Source organism: Ipomoea triloba, chromosome 12 (genome assembly GCF_003576645.1).
Source record: "Ipomoea triloba cultivar NCNSP0323 chromosome 12, ASM357664v1".
In the NCBI taxonomy this organism is placed as follows: Eukaryota; Viridiplantae; Streptophyta; class Magnoliopsida; order Solanales; family Convolvulaceae; genus Ipomoea; species Ipomoea triloba.
Window position 1 is genome coordinate 26,702,577 of NC_044927.1, and position 10,928 is coordinate 26,713,504.

At 30.8% G+C, this 10,928-nt stretch overlaps 1 protein-coding gene across 1 annotated transcript in view; it reads right to left on the reverse strand.

Moving 5' to 3' along the window:
- The window catches only part of LOC115999599, a 30,674-nt gene that overhangs the window by 10,520 nt on the left and 9,226 nt on the right, over positions 1 to 10,928 (reverse strand). Inside the window, exons 4-9 of the mRNA XM_031239440.1 lie at positions 9,681 to 9,826; positions 9,446 to 9,592; positions 6,873 to 7,133; positions 6,670 to 6,752; positions 4,681 to 5,127; positions 4,483 to 4,561 (exon numbers count right to left, since the gene is read on the reverse strand). Of these exons, the coding sequence (XP_031095300.1) occupies positions 4,483 to 4,561; positions 4,681 to 5,127; positions 6,670 to 6,752; positions 6,873 to 7,133; positions 9,446 to 9,592; positions 9,681 to 9,810 (1,147 nt within the window). The 5' untranslated portion in view covers positions 9,811 to 9,826. The remainder of the gene's footprint in view (positions 1 to 4,482; positions 4,562 to 4,680; positions 5,128 to 6,669; positions 6,753 to 6,872; positions 7,134 to 9,445; positions 9,593 to 9,680; positions 9,827 to 10,928) is intronic.

The window sequence follows — 10,928 nt, forward strand, 5'->3', positions numbered from 1 at the left end:
GAGCTCAAAAGAAAAATCAATTGGAGAGAGAGACAAAGAGAAGAGCTTGGAGGCTTCATTCGGGAGAATTTCTTCATCTCTTTTCTATTTTAAAGCTTTATTGTATGTTTGTTGAATCTATTTTAGCCATGATAGGCTAAGCTTTCCTTTGGGATTTTTGGATTGATAAGTGTTTATGAACCTATGTGCCTAGTTCTTTAATTGCTTGAATGAAATATCTATTTGAGTTTATTACTTGTGTTGTAATTGTGGCTTAATTTCTTGATGCTTGTAGTTAAGGATCCTAATTACTTGTTTCATTGCTAAATTTGTCTATGAATTAGAGCACCCACAATTGCACTTAATTCTTGTACCTCGAGAGAGGACATGTTGATTAAGGGATTTATTGTGAATAGCTCACGAGAGTGAGTATTCCAATTGTGAATAGCCCACGAGAGTGGGTATTCCATTTATTGCTTGTTCTTGATTATATGTTGTGAATAGCTCACGAGAGTGAGTATTCCAATTACCTTGTTTTGGGATTGAATTACGAGAGTAATCTTTCCCTTTTAGATTGCAATCATCCACACTTGTTTAAACCCGAATGATTATTTTACTTTAGATTGGCACTAGGTGATTAAACACTTTGACACCCAAAAATCCCGCTCTTAATCTCTTGTATATAAAAGTCCGTTTGCCTTGCTTCATTTATTTTGTTTTCATAATTTTAGATAAATACCCATTGTTAACGTAGGAATAGCTTCTCGGAAATTAATTAGTAACTAGTGCTTGATACCCCGCTTCCCTGTGGATCGATAACCCCGGAATACTCCGGGTATTTGCTTGTACCTAAAAAGGCTACGACCACATTTGAATGTTTAGGAGGATGAGTTCTGTGTATTTTGTGTCAATATTCTGTGTATTCATGTTATTAACACATGTTGTGATGTGTTTGTGCATTTGAATGTTAGGATGATGAGTTCTGTGTATTTTGTGTCAATATTCTGGGCAAACATTCTGTGTATTCTAGTCAAACGTTCTGTGTATTCTAGATAATGATTTTGTGTATTATAGATAATGAATTTCCTGGAGTCATTCGCGTCCGCGTCCACTAACATTGAAACGACGTCGTTTTGGGTGCACATTGCTATGTGCACCGTGGTGCAGGGTATAATGGTTGAATTTAAGTATTGAAGGCTGAATTTTGGATTTAGGATTTAAATTTTCCAGTCTGGCATGCACACCAAAAATTATACCATGGAACCAAGTTCGTCTTGTGTCTATTTACATATTAAATATTCACAATTTATATAGTGAATGTTTACAATTTGAATTGTGAATATTTAGTATATAAATTATGAACATTCAATATGTAAATTGTGTATTTTGAACTCGGATCTACCGAGTTCACAGAATAATTTATTGACGCCCACTTGTGCTAGGCTTGGAATTAGTTATAAGAAAGAAAATGCAAAAAAAAAAAAAAATACTACTTACTAGAAAAATAACATAAAAATTGTTGTCTATTAAGTAAAAAAATATGTAATTGGTGTTGGTTGTAAGTTTCACTAAGAAACAACGGGTTTTAACCTTTGAGGTCCTCATGTAAACTTTTTGTTTTTTGAGGTCCACTTGATAAAGATATTTCGTCCATGATTATTACATCATGGAGTTTGATTTGGAGAGTAGATCGAACATGATTCTTAGAACATGAATTGCCCGTTATAATTTTGATGTTTTATTTGTCTGAATATGAATAAGATGCACTGTTCTTCTTGTTGTCCAGTAGCCTTTCTTAAATTTAAGATGAGATAAATGATCGTTAGATACAATAAGGGGCCGTTTGGATCAGGTAATCTAAGATTACGTAGGTAATCTGAGTCTGGTAATGTTATATTACCTCAAAGTTGATGTAGCGGTAATGTTTCAAGGTAATGTGATTACCCTCATTTTCTTAGGTAATCTTAGATTACCTTGATTTATTTCAACTTTGCACTTGTTAAACAATCCTTATATAATAATAATAATAATAATAATAATAATAATGGATTAAATACATGTTTATATAATCAAATATACACGTGTGTATATTTATATATTTATTTTTTAAATATTTAAGCATTACATTTATACATATAAATAATTATATATATATATATATATATATATATATATATATATATATATATATTATTGAGGACATTATAGTAAATTTGACCCATATAACCTAAAATATAACCCTTAACCAAACAAAGTAATATTATATTTCACAATCCAAATCAAACACATCCGGTAATCTTAAATTTCCAAAATCTCATATTACCTTACTGGAGGTAATCCTATTACCTGGGGTAATCCAAGATTCTGTGAACCAAACCCCCTCTAAGAGAATAGTTAGAGAAAGCAGCTAGACTTTCCCTCGGGTCCCCTCCATTTGATTAAAAAGAAAAGAAAACAAAAAAGGGAATAGTTGCTTTGCTTGGTAGGTGAGCATCAAGTTGGAAAAGTCAATAATGAAATTTCCTACTAATTGCATTAATATATTCTTCATGCGAAATTTCCCTTTTCATATACGTTCATATATATATATATATATATATATATATATATATATATATATATATATATATATATGTCGTGGTTTCACTTGTATAAGAGCATATATATACACTGCTCACATAATTTCTAGTTTTCTATCCGGCCCGCCATCCCCCGAAACATCGTCTGATCTGTCTCCTCTGATCCATCATATCCTCGTCCGTCCGCCGCCGCTTGAACTACCGCAGTCCAGATCACTCAACTTTCATTGATTCAGAGCTGGCGAGAGGTTATTAGTACGATCCTTATTATCGCATATTATGATTACATGTGATATAATTAATCTAACATATTTTCCTTATCTCTGCGTTAATTCTTCCATTTTAACTCTTGCCTGCCTTACGTATCTGCAGCTCTTTCTTTTCGAAGATATATATGACGATGAAGCAGGAAAGCAGGCAACAAGAACTCGATATGATTTAGCAAATCTAATAAATGTAGCATTCAAGGTAAGCTCGATCTATATTGTTCCTTTTTCAGTTTGCATATATGTATGCCTATAATATGATCTTTTTCTATACTATTAGCTTTAATTTCAATCCACTGCATATGTACGTTGCAGTCCCACTAAAAATCAAATTTAAAACCTTATCGTTATTAAATTAAAAAATAGTCAATCTGATAAACTTAGTTAGAGACTAGGGTTGCTTACAGTATCTTATGCTAAAGTAACAAGCTCAGGAAAACCTTAAATCATCAACTTGTCTTGAGCACCGGGTTGAGCGGGCTAACCTACTAATAATGTTTTAATAAAAATTAAACAACCATCTTCAAAAAAAAAAAACAACAACAACAACAATTCAGTCTATAACAATATAGCATCATATCTAAAAATACTAAAATATCTTAATACAATTTTGGGTTCTTTCTTCCTTTTAATGTGGCAAGCTAACTTTTAACTTAGGCCACCACTAAATTCTCAATCCAATAATCCATCTTTATTATAAGGTGGGTTGGACCATACTGATGGACCCAACTTATTTTCACCATCGATCTAATCCATAGTATCAAACATTATTAATTGCATGGACCCTAGTCTACATAGATGTGTGAACCACGGTTCAAAAATACATAAAATATATTATTAATTTTAACTTATAAAATACAGTATTTTACCCCAAAAATTTCATTCTATCACGTAATGTACATTATGACTGGCCTGACCTACCCATGAAAGGCCATCTTGTAACTTGCCGCCTGGTTCAACCCAGCGAATTAAGCTCGTTTGGGAGACGGACGGCTTGACTGTTTCAAGTTGGGTTGTGGTTGGCTGGGCCCCTGGAGTAAGGACCGACCACCGTATTGACACTATGATCGGGGAATAATCCCTATTAATAACAATTGAGACTAAATGTGGGCATGTTATACTACTGGAAAATAAAATAATTATTACGCCATAATTGGGAGCTAGGTTACACACCATTATATTACTTCCACACAACAACCAAAATGGAATAAAATATTCATCAAAGTTTTAAAGATATAACATATGGATAAATAGTTAAATACCTAAACCCCAAAGGCAACATGGGTATAGCCACACATTTTTGCAAAACCCATTAAATATAAAATATATAAATTAAAGTTACACTGAAATTCCAGGATGGGGGATTAGGAAATGAAGTCCTTATATATGGGAGCTGAACTAGGGCTACCAAAAGTTAATAATATTGACTTGTTATATCTTCATTAATTGTCCCCCATGTCCAATGAAGATAATGATTCTCAGGAACAAGGTAGTCACCCTGCTCGTTCATCAGATAATAATTCATTGCATTTTCGTTGTCAATTTGCTGCAAAAATATAGTAAATATTCACATAATATATTATTGAATTAACAATTAAAGTAAAAAAATTTTAAAAGTAGGTAAATAATTCATGAAAAGATTAAGTGATGGATCATGCCTGAGCTGCCCTGGTTGAAATTTTCTTGAAATGTTTGGTGTTGTGGCCATCCAAATGAAGTATCTCCATTCACTTGTTGCTATATAATTTTTGATAAAATCCATCATATAGTAAAATAAAATGAAATGGAAGCTGGTGTCAATTCAATAAGGAAAGCATGATTTTTTTTTTTGAAAAAAAAAATTAATAATACCGTACCTGGTTGGGAAGACATTGGTTAATGGTAAGTTGATTGTAAAAATCATCATTAGCAAAATCTATCCAGTGATAGCCAATGCCATATGAATTATCTTGTCTAGCCGTGTTGTCATCATATGCATAATTATTGGCAATTTGCATTTGGACAGTAGTTTCTTGATAAATAATGTTGTTCTCTAAAACAGGCGACACCAATGATTGTTGTTTTCCGCCCTCAACTCGTAAGTTTTCATTCTCATTCTTAGCAAAAAAAGACACTGTTAGGTTTTGCATTTGCTCATCCTGCTCAAACGAAGATAAACCAAGGTGGCAACCTTTGGATGAAGCATGGTGGCTACTATAGGATGATGAAACATCTTGTTGAGATTGTTGGGTATGGTACACCTTATCATTTCTAGCAAGTTTGTTCATCCTTTTTGATCCTGATATCTTGAATTTTCGATATTTCTGTAAATTTTCAAGCTAGAATGTTAAATAAGCATTTTACTTAAAAATGATAGCTAATATATAATAAAACTAATAATATTTTAAAATTGGGTCACACTTGTGTAAGATCATCTCACATATCCTTATCCGTAATAAAGTGTTTGTTACGGAAAAGTTGTAATACTAATTAGGAATGAAGTGTTTGTCACCCAAAAATGTAATCCTAAATTAGAATAAATGTATTACTTTTACATGTTGATGTACAAGTATTGTTTTTTCTTCAAAAGTATTACAATGTCCGTTGTAAGTAATTTTAACAAGTGTTTGTTACTTATAAAAGCAAATGTAATACTTTTGAGATATCCTTATCCATAATAAAGTGTTTGTTACGGAAAGAATGTAATACTAATTAGGAATAAAGTGTTTGTCACTAAAAAATGTAATCCTAAATTAGAATAAATGTATTACTTTTACATGATGATGTATAAGTATTATTTTTTTCTTCAAAAGTGTTACAATGTCCGTTATAAGTAATTTTAACAAGTGTTTGTTACTTATAAAACCTCCTTCACACCAGATCTCATCAATATATATATATATATATATATATATATATATATATATATATATATATGAATGTTAAATTGTTATTTGTTAAGTACATAATAACATTATTTTTATTTATATGTTAATTTTAGATTAAAAAGAGACATTCTTTAATTCTAGCCTTTTTCTTTTCATTTTTTTTATTTCAAAAATTAATGTTTGGTCCTAGTATTTAATACAAGGGTGTTTTGGCGTATTTAATTTCAAGTGTTAAGTATTTTTTTTTTAAAGTTATGTGTCATTTCACTTTTAATTTAGTCTTTTTTTTTTCAAAAAAAAAAATCTCTATTGGTTATAATATTATTGTGGCATGTCTATTTATCCTCGTCAAATAATATATTTAAATGATGTTATTAACCACTCAAAATCCTCAATTTTTCTTCTTGGTAATAGAACCACAAGTCTTGTGAATTTTTTTGAATTAGACTTTTTGACAAAACTTAAGGTTTGCCAAGAAGTAGATTTGTGGTTTTTTCAATTGTCATTTTTTTATTTATTTTTTATTTTGCAGTAGACTTATGTATTGATAACAATTTTATTATTACCAAGAAAAAAATGAGGATTTTGAGTGGTTAATAATGTCATTTAAACATATTTGTTGACGGATGATAAAATACCGTCATGCCACAATAATACAAGAATCAATGACAATGTTTTGAAAAAAAAAATAACTAAAAGTAGAATGAAACATATAAATTTAGAACCAAAAAAGAAAAATGATTTAACACTTAAACGGAATAGATCAAAATGCCCTTATATTTAACATTATTTAAACATTTTGTTGACAAAAAGGACAAAAAATTGTCATATTATAATAATACTAGAACCAAAAAAAAAAAAAAAGATATTTTTTTTTAAAAAAAATGACTTGACTAGATTGACACGGATAAATCTATAATAAAAAAATAGAATTAACTCTAAAAATAAATTATGTACTTAAAGGGTGAATTGAATCACCTGTAAATGGCTAGAAACATGTTCTCTCGTTAACCCCGGCTCATTCATGACCCTCAAAATCTTATTTGGCACAGCATTCTTATCTGCATTTAAGAAATGTTGCAATATTCAGTAAAGAGAAAATTAGTATTGCATAGCACTTTTTATACATAAAAGTTTTTAAAAAAGGTGATAATAATTAAAAAAAAATAAAAAAATCTAACTCTCAAGGCCGCCTAGAATCTGGATGGCATCCATGAATTTGAAATGTCGTTCAGTGGTCCAATTGAACTTGCTCTTATGATTATTATCACAAATAATTGGACCCGTCTCCGCCAGCTCCATACCAATTGAGAGTTTGCAATTCTTCTGATGAGCTGTAATAATCTGCCATAGATCTTTCAGTTCGTAAGCCGACACGGGTTTCCTAAGGAAATTCTGCATTTTCTGCCCAAAAGTACCCTCTTGCTTCTCATCACATATCACTGCATATATGCATTTAACATTTATATAAAATGATCGATAATAATAAAGCTATATATTCATTTAGCACTTATAACACCTATATATGCGTACGTCCATTTTAATTTTCACTTCTTGAGTTGACAGAAATTAGCATCCACTCCACCTTGGTGGGACTTCCGTTCACCTCCTTACGGTGTATAGTATTAATTTTTTCACGAATTCAAAATTAAAATTTCTCAAAATGGTTTAGTATTATTTGTTATGAATAAGCTAAGTATTAATAGATTTTGATGATGTAAACGATATTGTATAGGGCACATTAGACCCTTCATTCTTTTTGTTGTAAATATAATCTAGACAAGCTTTGTAACCACGTAAACAAAAGGAAGCAGTTTCGAATGGAAGGGCTTTGGAAGAAGGTGACTAGAAGAAAAGGAAGCAAAGGGGATCGGAAGAATTGAAGATCAAAGTAGTTCAGAAGTTATCTTAATGGAAGATGAAAGGGCATTTAATGTTTTCATTCAAGATCATAGGAGCTTTATTGCATTCTTTTACAGAAGATCATCGTCGGAAAGAGTTCATATGGGATAGGACAAAAAGAACCATTTAAAAATGCAACTTGTGTGACACCTAAAAGTCTACATGCAAGACAAATTAGTGATAAGTAGAAGCGCATCAACTCTTTTTTACATTCAAGATTTCAAAGATATGACAATGAATTTTAGGCGATTCTAGCAACTTTTGAATGGCTACAACTTATTGAGTGAGAATGGACAAATTCAAAATTCATGTTGGCGCTTACCCCTCCTCATCTATAAAAGGAGGATCTAAGCTTAGAAGGAGGGAGGGAGAGAGAGAGAGAGAAGGAGTTTTGTGAATAATTGAAAAATAGTGATTAGTGTTCATGCTACTGTGAAAATGTTATATTGTTGAATCAAGCTTCTAAGTTGAAGAAAAGAATCCGTTTGATTCTTGAAAGTCCAACCTCAAATAAAACCATCTTTGGGTTTGAAGGAAGTTGGAAGACGAACCTAGCAAGACGACTTGGTATGGACCCTTAACTAGCTCTAATCAGGCAATGAAAGACAAGACGACTTTGTGATTGATCCTGTCTCAAGGATTGTCAATCAGTACAAGCTAAAGGCTTCGTGTCACTTTGTATTTGTGTATGTATAAAAATACTTAATTAGCTGAAACATCATTGGAGTTAAAGGGAAGAGTAGAATAGAAAAGTTCTTCCGAACTACTATAAAATTCTCTATTGCATTTTACATTCATTTTCATTACTCTAATGTGAAACTAACCCCATACTTACAAAGACTAACACTTAAAATCATAAAACATGGCTACATCTTTTCATCGACAAGGTCAAAGAATTCCGTTGCAAGAAAACTTAATAGTTTTCTAGCTTTGATTTATAAATTCAAACTCACTTAGAACTAACTCAAAAAGGTTTTAAAATTATTAAAAAGTCTATTCAATTCTTTTTAATTTTATTGATAATTCCAGGCGTGCACCATGTAAATAAAATTGATTTTAAAACTATTTTCTTCTTCTCCAAGGTGCTTGGAGTGTTGAAACATGTTTCAACTCTCAAATATACTACTTTCAGCCAACTTGAATAAAATAGAATTTTCAAAAATTAAGTAATAATACGGGATCACTTCAATTATTTAGGTTATGTTTGGTAAATCTAGCTGAAAAGTCGTTGAAAGCTGAAAAGCTATAAGCTAGTATATGAAATTTGAAGAGCTGTTAAGATAGCTGTTATGCTTAAAAGTGTTAGGTAAAATTAACTTTTTGATAATAAGCTGATAAATGTTAAAAGACTAAAATGATATCTTCATAAAATTTAAATAGTTTTAAATTTAAATACGTTTGTTTACATATTAAAATATAAAATAATGAAACCAATATATTTTAATATAATATAAAGTAAGAACATATATTTTAAAATATATAAAGTAAAACAAAATATTTATAGTTCATAAAATTAGTTCGTTCATACAAAAATTAATGTTCAAACACACAAATGTCAATTAAAATTACAAATAAACATATTGAAGAGAAAATGTCAAAAGAATTTTAATTGAGAGGGATAAAAGATGTCATTTATTTTAAATAATAAGAATAAAGATGAAAAAAAGGTTAAAAAGCTTGTAGCTTATTTTTAAAACGCTTTTCAAAATAAGCTCTTATTTTAAGCTACTAGTTTATTTTGAGAATATTATCAAATATAACTTATAGCTTATTAGTAGCTTAAAATAAACTATAAACTTTTAAATAAACTCTACCAAACAGAACCTTAGTAATAAAAACATAAAAAACTCACAAAGTACAGGAAGCCCAAATTGTTGAGCAATCATTTGTTGAAATCTGTTGATGTCAGGCATGTTCACATCTGAAATAACAACATCAAATTCTCCCCTAGTACGTACTAGAGTGTCAAAAGCATCTTTAGGATGCTTCACCACCTCAACTGTCCAGCAAATAGAACAAAATTAGTACAAACAAATGCTACGTCATTTCATAATCATATAATATAATAATACTACAATAATGACTACCTTGAAAGTTCAATTTCCTAAGCATGTGTACACACGTGGGGTCAGAATCATAGTCATCCTCAACCACAATAACTTTTACGCTTCTCTCACTCTCCATGCTTAACCTCATCATCGTACTACTCCCACTCATATCGATAAAAACTTACCTGCAACTTCACACACCAGAAGAGATGGCACTGTTTATCTCATATATATACACAGAACCTTGAGGATTCAGTGGACAGTGATGGGCCGCGTTTACGCCATTTCTTTTTCCAAATCCTCTAGAGCAACTTGTAATTAGAAAGCAACACGTACTACCTCCAATGTCCTTTTCAAGAAAAGGTCAAATTATAATCGTCACAAAACAAGCTCATATTACAATCGTCACAACACATCTTTACAGTAGCTCATATTACAATCGTCACAACACATCTTTCCTACTGTAAGAGTGGTATTTAACTTTCAAGTAGTGATTACAAGTTTTATTCGGTGCATACTTTTAGATAATGACAGCAAACGAAAAAATAATGTGCTATGGATCCAAAGGGTCTTAACAAGAATCAAATTTATAATATTTTTATATAAGAATTATGTTTCATCCATTCGGTCATCTTTTTCAGAACAGAACTATTCTTTTTTATCAATATATATAGATTCAAACTTAGTTTCCTTCGGAGGGAAGGATTGGAGATCGTAAAGCGAGCTAGCAAGAGAAATTGGATTAGCTTACTGCTGAGTGCATTACCCTACCAATTAATAAGAACCAATCAGTGATGGGCATACCATACAAATACCAGGTCAAAGGATGAAGTCTGACCAATAAGCAGCATATAGATACAATATGCATGTGTGCCTACGTGTTTGATTACTTTATGGAAAAATTGCATTTTTGATCCTTAAGTTGTAGGGTAATTGTATAATTTGTCCCTGTGTTTTGGTCATGCTCACTTTTCATCCCTAAGTTATCATTAGCGTTGCACTTTTCATCCCTAAGTTATACTAATTGAAAATTTTGTCCCTAAATTATTATTACGTTGCACTTTTCGTCCCTAACTGCAGTTGCACGGAACAGAGGCGGTTCATCCGTTCAACACAACTGCAGTATCCGTTCAACAAAACTGCAGTATCAGCTCACTGTCCACAATGCATTGTGGACCATGGTCCACAATATAATTTGCGTATATATATAATATATATATATATATATATATATATATATATATATATATATATATATATATATATATATATATATATATATATATA